This window comes from Uloborus diversus, chromosome 1, assembly GCF_026930045.1.
Source record: "Uloborus diversus isolate 005 chromosome 1, Udiv.v.3.1, whole genome shotgun sequence".
NCBI lineage: Eukaryota > Metazoa > Arthropoda > Arachnida > Araneae > Uloboridae > Uloborus > Uloborus diversus.
Genome location: NC_072731.1, coordinates 181,312,612 through 181,329,999, shown reverse-complemented (window position 1 = coordinate 181,329,999; position 17,388 = coordinate 181,312,612). Strand labels below are relative to the sequence as shown.

At 36.5% G+C, this 17,388-nt stretch overlaps 1 protein-coding gene across 1 annotated transcript in view; it reads right to left on the bottom strand.

Moving 5' to 3' along the window:
- Window positions 1-2,798: 2,798 nt before the first annotated feature.
- Window positions 2,799-17,388, bottom strand: part of LOC129217474 (uncharacterized) — a 43,100-nt gene continuing 28,510 nt past the window's right edge. The window contains exon 6 of the mRNA XM_054851783.1: window positions 2,799-3,068. Coding sequence (XP_054707758.1) covers window positions 2,799-3,068 — 270 coding nt within the window. The remainder of the gene's footprint in view (window positions 3,069-17,388) is intronic.

The window sequence follows — 17,388 nt, the reverse complement described above, 5'->3', positions numbered from 1 at the left end:
GATTTGTTCTTAAAGTCATGATACAGTTGAGATAACATATTGATACTACATGCCGTTTCCATTGAAAATCATGGTTTTCCCAAGAAACTACCATATTTCTTTCATTTTGCATTCTTTATAAGCTGAAAAACGAATCTATTATTTCGCTACTATGTTCCTGGATCAAAATGACTCTTTTAGGTGGGCCATCACATTTTTTTAAAAAAATATTAATTATTGATTTCATCAAAGAAGAATTAGTGAACGAATCGTGATAATACAGTCCCTTGAATTCGAAACCAGTGAGTTGAATGTTTTCTGCAACTCTGGGCCTCTGACTCCAGTAATACTTCTTTAGCAAACAAAAATGCTTTTATTCAAAATGTGCTGTGTGTTTTGTGCTCTTTTTAACAAGTGACGTGAAAAAAAAAATGAAAAGAAAGGTCAATTAAAAAGTAATAAATTAAATAGCAAAATTAATTCATTCTTATGGAGGGGGGGGGGCAAGGGCCCGCTTTTTCTCCCCCTAAAATCTGTTACTACAAACAACATGGAATCTTAAAACAGAAAGCTCAATGAGCAAGGCCGCGTGCATGCGTAGTTGCTGCGGCAAATTTGTGATATTCGCGATTTAGTCAAGTTGCAACTGTTTTAGTCTTGATTGAATTTCATTTCCTATGACACCTTTAAATAACTGTTAGATCTGCTCTAATCTTGCAATTTCAGTCAGAGATTAACAAAACCTATGAGCTGAGAGTAAGTACATAAGAATTAAGGGGAAATTAGTGATTTTCAAACTTTAATTGCTCCGGTCCAGGATGTTTCTGGGTGTTGAATTTTTGTGTATGTACTCAATGGCCCCAAAGAATATGCATACAAAAAATTATTACCAAAGCCCCCTGGGGGGCTGTGATAGAACCCAGGGAAGGTGCACTTTGGGGGATAAAAAGAAGGGGAGGGGGTCAAATGGCACATGAGTAGTTCACAAGGAATGTGTGTGCGAAATTTCAGCTTGATTCCTCTGCGCTGTAAGCCTGTTAGAGAAAGCAAAAACTTTTTTGAACAGCAATTTTCTTACTTAAATTCCTCCATCCCCTGATGGTCCAGGGGATTGTATTTTGGTTTACGTCGTTACGGGCCACTAGAGATTGAGTATACCAAAAATCAGCTCCGGGGGTCTTTATAAGACAGATAAAGAGGGGTGAAAAACCCAGAAAACCATAACTTGTTCTGTCGTGTAAACTGTACTTAGTCGCGTTTATTTTCTTTCGTTTTTCTTGGCAATGGATTTGCTTTTGTTGGCTGCTGACGTTTGGTTTCCTTGGCAGTAGGCATTTGGTTTTCTTGGCGGTCGGGATGCTCCCGGGTCCCGTGATACATATAGTAACAAATAAATTTTTGAAATAATTGATTCAGATATTTTTGAATCTGTAAAATTTATACCTTGAAGCTGTGCATATTTGTACTGTAATGGTTCTTAGTATTTATATTTTAATTTTTTTCAAGTTATTTCACTAATAAATTGCATTTGCTTATTTCTATTATTTATGTACACTGAAGTGACAAAAGTCATGGGATACGTCTTAATATCGTGTAGGTCCTCCTTTCGCCCGGCGAAGTGCAGCAACTCGACGTGGCATGGACTCGACAAGTTGTTGGAAGTCTTCTGCAGGAATATTGAGCCATGCTGTCTCTATAGACGTCCATAATTGAGAAAGTGTTGATGGTGCAGGATTTTGGGCACGAACAGACCTCTCGATGATGTCCCATAAATGCTCGATGGGATTCATGTCGGGCGATCTAGGTGGCCAGATCATTCGCTGGAATTGTCCAGAATGTTCTTCAAACCAATCGCGAACAGTTGTGGACCGGTGACATGGTGCATTGTCATCCATAAAAATCCCATCGTTGTTGGGGTACATGAAGTCCATGAATGGCTGCAAGTGATCTCGAAGTAGCTGAACATAAGCATTTCCAGTCACTGTTTGGTTCAGTCCCACCAGAGGACCAAGTGCATGCCATGTAAAAACAGCCCACACCATTATGCTGCCACCACCAGTTTGAACAGTGCCTTGTTGACAATTTGGGTTCATGGCTTTGTGGGGTCTGCGCCACACTCGAACCCTACCATCAGCTCTTAGCAACTAAAATCGTGACTCATAGGACCAGGCCACGGTTTTCCATTCATCTAGGGACCAATCGATATGCTCATGTGACCACGAGAGTCGCTGAAAGCGATGTCGTGCTGTCAGTAAAGGCACTCGAGTCGGTCTTCTGCTGGCATAGCCCAAGGAAGACAAATTTCGCCGCACAGTCCTACCGGACACGTCCCTCGTATGTCCCACATTGATTTCTGCGGTTATTTGACGCAGTGTTGCTTGTCTGTTAGCATTCACAACTCTACGCAGACGTCGCCGGTCTCGGTCGTTAAGTGCACGCGGTTGACCACTGCGCTGTCCATGGTGGGATGTTATGCCTGAAATTCGATGCTCTCGGCACACTCTTGACACAGTGGACCTGGGAATGTTGAATTCCCTAACGATATCCAAAATGGCATGACCCATGCGTCTAGCTCCAATTAACATTCCGCGTTCAAAATCTGTTAATTCCCGTCGTGCGGTCATAATCACGTCAAAATATCTTCACATGAACAACTTGAACACAAATGAAAGCTCTGCGAAAGCACTGCGCATTTATACCTGTTCTACGCGATGCTATTGCCATCTGTATATTTGCATATTGCTATCCCATGAATTTTGTCACTTCAGTGTATATAATAAAATATTTAATATTTATAATTTCAAGAATTTTTATTGTACTTAGATAAATATATGAACATAGCAAGACTTACTATTTCTGAAAAATATTGAGAACACCATGCAAAACAAGAGCAATTTTATAAAGAAACATATGAGAAGATAATAAATGATGCCCAAGTTAGCATTTTCAAACAAAGGTACATCTATTGGAACCAAAAACTTATAACAGCAACTTAAAAGAAATACAATCAAAGCGCCATTTAATAAGTTCCTGATAAAGAAGCTCAGCCAGTATGGGGTTCTTTTCATTCTCATTATTACCAGCATTGTCTAAAAGAAATAAAAATGAAATGCAAATAAGCAGGGAAAATATCTATTTAATTTGCTACATGAAGTTCACTCTAATATTAAGATTAATTCTCTTATTTACTGAAAACTTTCATTTATTACACAGAGTCACACGTACAGTGCCGGACAAAAAAAAAATGCATCACTCGCAAAAATTTTCATTTCCAAGAACCTCTGGAGAAAGAAGAAAACAATTGTTCTGTAACTTTTGTCACATACAGGGATAAAAGCAGCCCAAAGTCAAAAAAGAGGAAAAATTGCGCAACTTAAAACTTGGATTTTTTTTCCTCAATATTATGTGAAACTATACATATATATTGATATTATGCTGTCTTTTAAATATTAATAGAAAAAAATTGTTTTATTCTTTTTTTACTTGTAAAAATGGCTAGCATATGTAAAAAAAAAGGTTGCATTTATTTAAGATTTTAACAGATATTTCAATTCTTTTTATCATTTTTAATTTAACATAGCCCATAAACTAGACAGATTTAAAACTTTATAATGTGACATCAAATGCTATAAAACTTCCATATAATTAAACACTCAATACAAGCTGAATCATTAGACACCATAATTACAAAATGACATTATCAGTAGTACCAACCTTGGAGAAACAATTTGAGGAGCACCTGTGGTAATTTTGAGAAGCATTTTGAAGTTTTGTAGAGCAACTGGGTATATTGTATAAAAATCAATTAAAAAAAAAAAAAAAAAAAACTAAAACCAATCTAAAACTGTTTCTGAGCTTTGATGGTCATTTTAAACATTAGCATAAAAATAATTACTATCAACACTATATTATGCTTGGGGAGAGTATACGCATCTTTAATTTCCTATATTTACATGCATATCATAATAAAATAACATAATATAATTAAAATAAATTAGAATTCAGTAAAATTTTCAAGAACTATATTTTTGGTAAGCATTAAAACTAAATCTGAGAAATGAAGTTGGCTTGAATGGGCATGCCAGTCTTCAGGAAGAAAAAAAAAATATATATATATATATATATATATAAGAAGGGTTGAAAATAAGTCTACAAAAAGGTATTTATGTTTAAGCAGTAGAATGGCATAGCAGACAAAAATGAGACAGTGTTAAAGAAGCAGATGCAATCGGATTTTAAAAGCTACATCTAACAATTGCACCGTCACTCTTCAGCATTTCCCCACCAACAGCAAGTTACTTCCTCCTTTCTACCCAAGAAAGAAAGATTGCCTCAGCAAAAATCCTGATAGGAAGGTCGGGGAAGAAGGGAGGTGAGGGGACATTGGCGCGATCGCTTGTAAGTGACTGTAAATGTTGGCATAAATATTATTTTATTTTTATTCTCGGTCCACAGCCGATAATTTAAAATAATTTAAAGTTAAGTGTACCTACTTTAAGCCCAGTCTGGTAAAAGTAGAACTTGTCAACTAGTTGGTGCTGACACTTCAATCGACAATTCCCCCACGCCATAATTAATGGCGACTGTTTACTGAAACCATCGAAGATTGCATGTCCCGATGTGTCGATTCAGAAAGAGTTGAGTTGTCACCTGATTGATTCGAATTAATTCCACTTGTTGACCGCACGTGCTATGGAGAGGAGTACAAATATTCGCGGCAGTGGAATAAACAAATGAGTGATGGTCGAAGTAGAAGTTAGTGTGCTGACGTCATCGAGGCATGGAATCTCATTGGTTGATAAAACATATATATTGTGGCGAGTGGCAGGCAGCACTCGCTCTTCTCTCAACGATCCCCAGTTGTTGTTTTGATCGTGAAGCCTAGTCCGGCTCACGTGTGGGGGGGGGTTTTCCCCGCGATGCTAGCGGGGTTTTTTTGTGGTATGTGAAACTAAATCTTCCAAGTCCTGGAATTAGTATGAGTCCAGGTGAAGAAACACTTGTGTTGTGTCCGGCCAATTAATATTGCCGGGGAAGTGAGTTCCTATGTGTCTACCTGAGATGTTCACCGATCTACGAACTGTCTAATGTTGCCTTTCCATTACGGACATTCCTGAAGTGTGATCCGGGCGACCTTTTGTGAGTCTTCAAGTTGATCCTTCGGACCGGCCGCGACTACATCGACATATTGGTGACATTTTTCCTTTATTTACTGGAACCACTTTTGTTATGATATTTTGGGGATGTTATTTTATGGGGATGTTATAAAAATTCTAGTCATATTTAATAAATGTATTTTTCTGAAACATGTTTTTTTGCTTGTCTCCAACTTGACATTACACGGCCAGTTAATGTTGGCTTAGTTTAAATATCTTAATTTTTGGATTTTAAACTTAACTTTAATTATGCCAACAGAGTGGTAGCAGAGCTCGGTCGAATGTCTTTTTAGTTGGAGACAAATTTGCAAAAGTTTTCAGAATAATGGAACGGGACTATCGAAACATTAAGAAACTTAACTCCTGCAATTGGGCAACATGGTCGAAAAATATGAAAATGGTATTGATAGAAAGAGATTTATGAGAATTAACCCAAACAAAATTAGAAGAAGGTATTTCGGCAGAAATAAAGAAACGGAGGGGCCAAGCAGTGGCGATTATTTACCTCAACATAGAGGATGAGCTAAAACAACTGATAGATGATTTAGACGATCCATATGCGGTATGGACGTCATTGAAATTGAATTTTGAACCTCCGTCTTTAGCCCGTGTTGCCGGATTGTGGGAGGAGTTTTTTTCTAGTAGAATTAATGAAAAAGAAACTATTGGAATGTTCGCGGCTCGATTGAAGTGTTTGCTCCGACAGTTGGAGGAGAATGGCTATAAAATGGATGAGAAATTAAAGGGATTTCAACTAATACGTAGTTTAGATCAAAATTTAGGGGAATAGTACAAAATATTTATAGATGGGATGAAAGTAAATTTAACTTTTCAAATGTTTTGAATGAACTTTTGGCAGAAGAGGGGAGATTAAAATTTTTAGGAAATGAAAATTTTGGAAATAGTAGTTCAGGTGTTAATGCTTTTTCTGTTCAAAATAAACACCAGACAGGGCGGAAAGTTGAAAATGTAAATAAATTTGAAACGAGAGTTTGCTTCACATGTGGCAAAAAGGGGCAGATTTCGACTTGGTGTTGGAGCAGAAAACCAACTAATCAAAATAAAGGTAATCGTAATTTTGTCAAACAAGGTAATACCCCTAAGGCTGGAATGTTTTGCACCATCAGTAAAGTATCAGGAGTACAGGCCAACAACACAAATGTGAAGGAGGAAATACCAGTATTTTTACTGGATACAGGTGCCACGGCACATTTCTGTAAAGATAGGGACCTATTTTGTGAATTGAGGCCTGTTAAAAATACAAAAATGGAGGTAGCTGTGGGCAATGTAAATAGTCAAGTCGAGGGGGTAGGGAAAATTGTTTTCGAAATTAAAACAGATGGTAAGCTAGTAACCATCACATTGAATGAGGTCTATTATGCTCCAACACTTAGACGAAATTTGCTTTCCGGATCCAGGATAGACAGTCTTGGTTTTTCTTTAAGGTGGTATCCTGGTAAAATATGTATTTTTAACAATGATGGTATCAAACTTTTTTCTGCATTTTTAATTGATAAATTGTATTTTGCAAAACCCACCTCATTTTTAAGTAATCAAAGTAGTGACTCACCACCAAATGTAAATGTAACCGAGGTCAAAGGATTAGACCTGGAGTTGTGGCATGAACGGTTTTGCCATATTAATTATGACAGTATCTTGGAAACTGAAAAGAAGAACTGTGTCAAAGGACTTAATATAAAAGGTAGAAACCGGCCAGATTGTGAGCCTTGTATTATTGCAAAGAAAAGAAGGTGTTCATTTAAGCCCACTCCAGGGATAAGGTCGAGAAGACAACTTGAGCTTCTTTTCATGGATCTAGCAGGGCCATTTCCGGTGGAGTCACTAGGGGGGAAAAGATATATTTTTTCCATAATTGATGATTTCTCAAGGAAGTCCACTATTTACTTTCTAAAGTCAAAAGATGAAGCTTTTGGATATTTCCTTAGATACCAGAGGCATGTAGAGAGAGCCCTCAACAAGAAAATTTTGGCCATAAGGTCTGATAATGGGGGGGAATTTACAAATTCTAATTTTGAGACCCACTTAATTAAAGAAGGCATCAGCATAGAAAGAACCAACCCTTATACTCCCGAACAGAACGGGTTAGTAGAAAGATACAATTTGACCTTGATGAATGGGGTTAGGGCGATGCTGAAAGACTCTGGACTAAAGGAAGAATTTTGGGCGGAAGCCGCCTTATGCTTTAATTATGTCAGGAATAGAACAGTCCTAAAAGAAAGGGGGAAAACCCCATTTGAGCTGTTCTGGGGAAACAAGCCTTCAGTAAGGCATTTTCGGAGGTTTGGATGTATTGCCTACAGAGGCATGCCAAAACAAAATCTAAAGAAATTTGACTCAAGGAGTAAGAAGGGCATAATGGTGGGCTACGCAACCCAAGCAAAAGGGTACAGAATTTGGGACCCAGAGCTAAAGAAAATTTTTGAAACTATCAATGTGGACTTCAGGGAAAATTTAATTTGGGAGAAATCAAACTTGAATGGGAATGTAGACAATGATGATGATTATTCTTTTATTAAACCTATTAGTAAAGTTCTCTTAGATAAAGAGATAGATGAAAGAAAGGCTCCCACCCCTTGTGAGGAAATTGAATGGGTAAGGGATGCAGTAAAAAGAAAGAAAGGGGACCGTACTGATATCTACTACTATGAAAAGGGAAATAAAACAAGGTTGAGGTCACCCAATGATGTAGAAAAATATTGTAAGAAGAATAACATTGTTTACAATCCTGAGCTATTTGATTTCAAAAGCAAAAATGTACCTTATAATCCTTTGTTTGATTTTTTAATTCCCCTAATGAACAAATGGAACCCAAAACCAGAGGCAAATTTGTCAGAAGTGCTAATTCCCCAAAACTATAATCAATGCTTGAAAACCCCAGAAGTAAAACATTGGCAAGAAGCCATGTCGGAAGAAATGAAAGTGATTCAAGAAAGGGGGGTGTGGCAGTTAGTTCCCCAGCCAGTTGGTAAACCAGTACTTGGTAATAAGTGGGTCTATGACTTGAAGAGGAATGCTAAAGGGGAAATTGCCAGGTTTAAAAGCAGATTGGTTGCAATGGGAAATAGACAGGTGGCAGGAGAATCGTATTCTCAGGTTTTCTCCCCAGTTATCAATTTCTCCCTGATCAGAATGTTTTTCTCAATTCTGGTGATATTCCTGGGTTGGAGCCATTTTCAATTAGACGTAAAAAACGCATATCTTTATGCTGATTTGCATGAAGAAATCTATATGCGACAACCACAGGGTTTTGTAATCCAGGGAAAAGAAGACTGGGTATGCCGTCTAAAGAAATCGCTATATGGTCTCCATCAATCGGGGAGAAATTGGTACCTGGAAATTGACAGGGTTCTCCAAGGTCTAAATTTTATGAAATTTAAATGTAGTAACTGTGTTTATACAAGAAACAGAAATGTGTTTTTATTGATGTATGTAGATGATATAATAATTTTTGGAAAAAATGAAATCATAATTCAGGAAACAATTCAGGATTTATCAAAACATTACGATATTAAAGAATTAGGGAGAACTAAAAAATTATTGGGGGTAGAATTTGAAGAAATCAATGGGGGAATTTTTATACACCAAAATTCTTACATTAAGACAGTTTGTGAAAATTTTGAAAAGTATCAATACCCATACTTGACCCTCCCAATAGCGAAAGGTACAATTTTGTCTTTAGGTGATTGTCCAAAAACGGACCAAGAAATAAAAGAAATGGAGAAAGTACCTTATCGCAATTTATTGGGATGTTTGTCCTATATAGCAGGGAAAACTAGACCGGATATTGCCTATACAGTTAATCTATTATCTCAATTTCAGGCAAATCCGGGTAAAAAACATTGGCAGTGTTTATTAAGACTTTTAGGTTATTTAAAATATACAAATTATTATAAATTAAGTCTATCTGCAATAAATGAAATAAAAATCAATAGTTTTTCTGACTCAGACTATGCTGCAAATAGGGACGATAGGATTTCGATGGGGGGAATTATTATTTACATTGACAAAGTACCTATTATCTGGCGAACATTTAAACAAAAGTGTGTTTCATTGTCCACCATGGAAGCTGAGTATATCTCTTTGACAGAAGCTGCAAAAGAGGTGGTGTGGTTAAAAAGAATTTTAGAAGAAACCCCATTTTGAAATAGCTGGATATAAATTTAACGGGTCTGTAATTAATTGTGACAATATAGCTGCAATAGAATCTTCAAATTCCCCTATAGAAAATTTCAGAACAAAAGCATATTGATGTCAGGTATCATTTTTTGAGAAACTTAGTAGATGAGAATACATTTGAATTAAAATATGTGAAAAGCGCAGAAAATCCTGCGGATACGTTTACCAAGCCTCTGACTCGGGGTACATTGAAAAAAATGTGCAAACTCATTTTTGGTAATTATGAAAATGTAAAAGTTTAATATTCAAATGTGTAAATTTTTCAATGTTTCTCAAAAGTGTTTTAAAATTTTTTTTAAATTGTTGTTTGAAATATGTCAGTTTTCATGTCGTTTTGAAGTGTATCGTGCTGTGTGACCGAGAAGGGGGGAATTTGTTGGCATAAATATTATTTTATTTTTATTCTCGGTCCACAGCCGATAATTTAAAATAATTTAAAGTTAAGTGTACCTACTTTAAGCCCAGTCTGGTAAAAGTAGAACTTGTCAACTAGTTGGTGCTGACACTTCAATCGACAATTCCCCCACGCCATAATTAATGGCGACTGTTTACTGAAACCATCGAAGATTGCATGTCCCGATGTGTCGATTCAGAAAGAGTTGAGTTGTCACCTGATTGATTCGAATTAATTCCACTTGTTGACCGCACGTGCTATGGAGAGGAGTACAAATATTCGCGGCAGTGGAATAAACAAATGAGTGATGGTCGAAGTAGAAGTTAGTGTGCTGACGTCATCGAGGCATGGAATCTCATTGGTTGATAAAACATATATATTGTGGCGAGTGGCAGGCAGCACTCGCTCTTCTCTCAACGATCCCCAGTTGTTGTTTTGATCGTGAAGCCTAGTCCGGCTCACGTGTGGGGGGGGGGTTTTCCCCGCGATGCTAGCGGGGTTTTTTTGTGGTATGTGAAACTAAATCTTCCAAGTCCTGGAATTAGTATGAGTCCAGGTGAAGAAACACTTGTGTTGTGTCCGGCCAATTAATATTGCCGGGGAAGTGAGTTCCTATGTGTCTACCTGAGATGTTCACCGATCTACGAACTGTCTAATGATGCCTTTCCATTACGGACATTCCTGAAGTGTGATCCGGGCGACCTTTTGTGAGTCTTCAAGTTGATCCTTCGGACCGGCCGCGACTACATCGACATATTGGTGACATTTTTCCTTTATTTACTGGAACCACTTTTGTTATGATATTTTGGGGATGTTATTTTATGGGGATGTTATAAAAATTCTAGTCATATTTAATAAATGTATTTTTCTGAAACATGTTTTTTTTGCTTGTCTCCAACTTGACATTACACGGCCAGTTAATGTTGGCTTAGTTTAAATATCTTAATTTTTGGATTTTAAACTTAACTTTAATTATGCCAACAGTAAAATGGGTGTGGCAAAACAATAAGCGTACAAGTCTTCAGCAAAAAACAAAATACAAGAAGGGGTTGAAAATAAGTCTACAAAAGTTGTAAAGGTCTGAGTGGTAGGATGGCATAGTGGATAGAAATGAGCGAGTGTTATGGAAGTGGATGCAATCGGTTTTTGAAAACGCGTAAACGCTGACGATTGCTACGTCATTCTCCAAGTCTTTCCCTCCTCCCCACTCAGGAAACGAAGTTCCTCCCTTCTTTCTACCTCAGAAAGAACATGTGAGTCAACAAAAATCATGGCAGGGGATGGGGGAGATTGATTGCTTGAAAACCCTCGGCCAGAAAATGGAAAAATACAAAAAAAGGGAAAATCGCGAATCCCCCCCCCCCCGCAGAAGATTTTCATCCCTGGTACCGATGATGTAAACAATACTGTGGCATTATTGTTTAACACTGATATTTTCCTATATTGATTTCGTGACATTGTGGCGATATCATATGTACATACGCGGCATTAAGACGATTCCCGGTTTTTGTATCGTAAACGATATCGTTTAACCAAGAGTTCTGATATCTCCCTATATCGTTTCACATCGTCTCACTGAGGATGTGACTGATATATGTCGTCTTTGAAAATTGCGCGGAAATAAAAGAAAAAATACAAAAAGCAAAAAATCCCTTATCCGCGGAAGATTTTCATCCCTGCACAAAAGGGGCTCTTCTTTTGGCCTTTTCAAATAGAGATTAAAATTACCCACACATGGTCTAGCAACAAATTGAAGAAAACAAAAAACATTTTTGAACATCTTTCATTGTAAACAACTGGGAATAAGCTGTAAATTTCAGAAATTTGTTTACTTACTATGCACAATATAGATTATAGATTTTTGTGAAAATGTAATGTATATTTGTCATTGAATTAAAGGGAATGTTAACTGAATGCTCCAATATACTTCTGTGTCAGCACCTCAAGCCAATTTTGAAACAGGCAGGAACCTTATTCAAACCGGTAAATGTTAAACAGTCTTATGGTAAACGTTCCAGCAAAAGCATAACGTTTACCATTCTAGAAATATACAAACTAATGATATTTTCATCAAATAAAAAAGGTTAAATAATGACAGTAAGTGAAGATTTTTTCAAGCACAGGTCTGCCTAACATTATTTTATTTTTTACACTTGATTTTATTCATTATCCTATAATTAGTATCTATTATTTTGTCAACTTAATTTTTTATTGTTCCTTACACTTTAAAAATTGACTTTTATTTTCATATTACAAAATGATTTTGATCTCTGCTAAAGACATCCCTCCCTTTTTTAAGTCTGCTAAAAGATTGGTGAGTAAATATTTAATGTAATATTTTTTAGAATCAGGAGTAATTGAAGAATTTAGAAGCGATCCGTAACACGATGAAACAATTTTGACTTTTGTGTTAGGCAGTATAACTTTATGTTTTTATTTGCTAAAACCATGGCCTCTTACTGTATTAGGAATACACGATGGAATATTACATTTTAAACTACTTTTAAACTTATATTTATAACTAGCCGCCTGCGGCGAACAGCTGGTTCGCCGTTTTACGTCAGGATTGCCGCCTTCGGCGGCTGCTTAGACAATTTAGCGACGGTAATAATCGATGTTTTTCTCTATGTATCAATATTATCATTCGCTTTTTTAATGCCAATGTTACCACCTTGGGCGGCTGCTTAAATAAATTTCGTGGGTCAATCTTTTTCCGTATCTTTATTATTTTAAATAAAATATTTTCTAGATCTTTCTCTAGTAATGTCGTTTGGAATATTTTTAAAGGAGGGGGGGGGGTGAGACACAAACGGCTTGCTCTTCATGCAAATTTTGTCGAAAAATAACAAAAAACACTTCCATTTTTACGTGAAAGCATTGTTTTTTCAAAGTCATGGTGTGGGGGGGGGGGGGGGCATTGACACCCCGTTGAAGTTCCTTAAATGACGGCATGTCTCTTTCTTGCTGTCCATCTACTATATCAACCTCTACATTTGTCTATCTACCTATCTATACAATCTATGCGTATCTACCTCTGACAGTAATGAACAATCTTTTTTTATTTATATACAAGCAGCTGCCTACGGCGGTTGTTTGGCTTATTTGTCATTCACCATTTTACGCCAAGAAGTCGGAAAATTACAAAAATCGTGTCTATTTTTGTGTGAAAACATTGTTTTCAAATCGTAGCAGCGGGGGGGGGGGGGGCTATGACCTCCCTGTTGTTGTTCTTTAAATAACGGGTCTGTCTATCTCTCACTGTACACCGACCTGTAGATTTATCTTTCTCTAGACACATGCAAATTTACCTCTGATAGTAATTAACAATCTTTTTTTCAAAGAAAAAAGTATTAATTCGCAAGAAAAACCATTTTTTGTGCACTCAATGTCTATCTATCTACCTATTCTATCTATCTCTAAATTTTCTCATCTATCTCTATTTATTTTGATCTAACCTCCAATCGTGTTCCCTAACAAAAAGAAAATCATGCAAAAAAAAGCGCGCTTACTTAATTATTAAAATATCACAAAAAATTGGTGTCTCTGTGGTACCCAGAGTTTGCAAAAGTATAAAAATCATCGCGTTTATTGAAATAAAAAAAAAGTGACTAGGACCAAAACGATCCCGTCCCGATGTGGTCCGTCTTATTAACCAAAATCGAATGTTTAGCAAAACGTCCGGGGGGGGGGGGGGGGAGAGAAAAACGGGAGAAACAATTGAAATACCTGGAAATAAAAAATGCGAATGAATCCTTCGAAAGGAAGAAAAGAAAAAAGCAAGTTACTTCAGTTAGATCACGTGGGTGCGTTACGTCATATTTGAAGCGGTCAGCGAACAGCAGATCTTCGGTGAAGCGACAGCTCATATCTTCGTTCTGTCTTTAAAAAATTGCTAAAAAAAAACTTTTGAATATTTTTGAAAACTTTTTTTTTCTGTAGAGGACGAAACTACATAGTAAAATTGTGGAAAAGAGGCTATTATATTTTTCACGGGATGCGTTTAGAAAAAAATTAAACCCAGAAAAAAGTGCAAAATAAAGGTTTTTTCAAAAATTCATAAAAAAATACGAAAATTGCTCTATTTTCAAAATTATTTTTATCTACAAAAAATATTTCTCTGGCGTGATTGGTTCGGGGTCTGTGAGGTTAAAAGTACTAAAAAGTGCTAAAAATCACATGAAACATTAAATAACTTCTTTTCTAACTAAAATATCAAAAATCGAAGCCCGAGGTACACATCTTCAGCAAAAACTGCACCTGTATACCAAATTTCATCTTTCTAGGCCTTACCGTTTTCCCGGAATGCGCGCCACACCCACACACAAACATCTTATTTTATTATATGTATAGATAGCTGGCTAACAAAAAAAAAAAAAACTAGCATGTTGTGGCCATCCCGAAACTTTCTTCTATATTTTTCTTTTTTTTTCCTGATCCCTCCCCATGCTTGACGAGGAAGCAATATTCCCAACAAAAACAAAATTACACATGCAAAAACTTGACGACCATCCCAATGCCTGAGTTATTGCAAAAGCAAAGCAAAGAGCGAAAATTGAAAGTTATTTTAAGAGCCTTGCTTGAATTAATTACAAATATTTTATTTGTGAACAAACATAAGATGGCAACAGTTTAAAATTTTAAATCATTGAAATAATATTTCCGATCATTTCCATACAATTAAAATCACGAGAAATACGCAGACCACAATCCATTACGATTTATCTTTCTTATTGTTGCATTAATAAAGCTATTTTTATTCGCAAAAAAAAAAATAAATAAATAAATCAACACCTCTTGGAGCGATTGGCGTCAAAATTGAACCAAAGCCTGTTTACATATGGATTCACATATATTACAAATTTCAACCAGAACGCAGCATTACTTCTTGAGATACGGCACTCACAATGGAAAAAAAGAACGGGCGATTGCGCTACCCCCTTTTTAGCTGTTGACACCAAAATAAAATCAGCTCTTATACCCACTAAGGGCTACTTGTCAAAAAATTTTTGTTTGATTCCGTTCGTTATTTCTTGAGATACAGCAGTCACAATTGACGACAAAAAATGTTCTATAACTCAACCCCCGTTTGAGTTATTGACACCAAAAGTGAATCAGCACCTGTTCCTGTTAATGGCAACATATGGACCAAATTTTGTTTGATTCCACCAGTTACTTCCTGAGGAATATCAAGCACGCGTTACTCAAAAAGCGTCCCATTGCTCCACCCCCCTTGGAGGAATTCGCGCCAAAAACCAATGGGCACAAGTTCACATAGGGGCACATATGTGTACCAAATTTCGTTCGATTTCATGCGGTAGTTTTTGCTGTAGAGCGGTCACAAAAAACTGGTCACACACAGACGTGACACACACCCACACACACACACACACATACACACACACAGACAGACAGACATTTTCCAAAAATAGTCGAAATGGACTCAACACACCTCAAAACGTTCGAATCCGTCAAAATTCGAAATTCGAAAATTTGCACGAATCCAATACTTTCTTCTATATATTAGATATAGAAGAAAGTAAAAAACAAAAAATAATTTCACTGTTTGCTGAAACAATACCTTGTTTAAAAATAACATTTGTAAAGCCTAACAGAAAAAAAACCTTATATCTCTATTACATAAACGTTTCCTCAATTGGAAAAAAAATTAATTTTAGTACTCTATAAAATATAGGATTTTTTCATACGCAGATGATAGAATTACGATTCCTTCAAATAGTGGCAGTCACTCATGTAGATTAACAAAGGGAAAGTTCGATGTTAATTGGTCATTGGCATTCGATATTTTCTAATTTTCGAATAAATTGCATTTTTTCCTGTATAGAAAAAGCTTTTCCTGCAAGTTATTGCTAAGTTCACAGAATTATCAATATTAAGATTAAAAATCAGCAGAAAACACATGACCTCGTCATTCCAGAAAACCCAAGCAGACCTAAAACCAGATGAAAATTGAGGAAGCTCCACACTTCCAAATCCGGCCCTGTTTACACATGCCAAAGGGGGGGGGGGGGAGCTCATAATATTTATTTAAAACAATATAGAGATTTAGCCAAGGAGATTCTCAAACCTATTTTTAGCTTTTTCTGTGATAGAGGTATTCTAGAATCACGTTTTAGGGGTTCAATTTGGTGAAACTTCTGGAGGAATGTCTTGAAACTCCTCCCCCCCCCCCCCGCCCCCGCTCCTTTAACACCATTGAAAAGTGGTCTAATATTGCGATTTTAGGAAGTTTAGGTACCAAAAATTACTGGAAGAAAGTCACTGAACCCATTCCTTTCCCTAGCACTCACTACCTGAGGTGTCTACAATCAGGTTTTTAAGACTGACAGTTTGAAAAATTCCCGGAGGAAGGCCTCCAAATTCCTTCTTCTAACAAACACCAAAGATTGTCTTTTTGGAATGTTTTTGATTCCAAAAAGTTTCCGGGAGGGAGATTAAAAAGAACCTGATTCCTTTCCTTAATGTCCTAGCAAAGATGGCCTGCACTTTTGTTTCCAGGGCCGGACTAATACTCCATCAGTCCGTACCCAGGCACGGAGTAAAACATTTGAGGGGCGCAAAATTGCCAAATCAAAATTGAGAAAAATATTGCGATCAAGCGTCTGAAAAAAAAAAGTTCTCCGGGAAAAAAAATTCTGGCACCATCTACAAATGAAGAAGGCGCACCACGATATCCCCTGTTCTATTCTATTATTGTAGTCTGCAAAAGTTGCAAGTGAAAGGTTTTTTTTAGTTATTGCATATCTTTAACTAATTACAGAGACTTTAAAATAATTTTAAACGAAGGAGAATCATCAGTAGGATCATCACCAACAGGAGCGCCCGGAACTTAAATTTTTGGGAGATGAGAAGTTCTCAAATTCCCGAACGGAGCTCCAAATTTTGCCAAATGTTAAAATACGCGTAAACACACAGACGTACTTACATCTAGTAAATAGTTACATTTAGGCATTTAAATATTTCCATTATGTCTCCGAATTTGCGGAATCGTCAGGCAAAATTTGCCAAATTGTGAATTTTGTGAGAGATCTCAGTGACCTCCCACGGCGTGTTCCAAGTCACCAGGAGGGGGTGGGCAAAGGGGTAAGCATTGATTTTAGTAAATCGCCAATTTGATTTTAATAATGTAACGAAAGGAACACAGCGTTAAAGATTAAAAAAAAATAATGTAAATGAAATTTTTATTCTGCAAAAATTGAGAAGAAAATGCGTATTAAACAAAATAGTTAGAAAAAAAATCAGAAATCATCTGTATTATTAAGATAAACCAACTAAGAGCCGCTGAGATGAATGTTTCGACATTTTTAAACAGAAACAAAAAGCTATTTACAGTAGCTTTTCACGATTACGTTAATTTTCGCGAAAATGAAGATAACGGTGATTTTACGAGCTGAAAATGTCGAGAATTTTATGTAAACAGAACCGAAAGTTGAAAAATTCGACTCAAAAAGATATTTCATGAGTTTTAAGTTTTTTCGCGATTACGAGGGGTTTTGCGAAAATCGCGAAAATTAAAGCCTTGCGAAAATAAGTGCTTTTACAGTACTTAGTGCATTATAGAAACTCATGGCAAGCTTTAAACTAAAAAATGTATAAATTTATAAATAAACAAGATAATTTCTGGGGAGCTGATGTTTTTCTGTT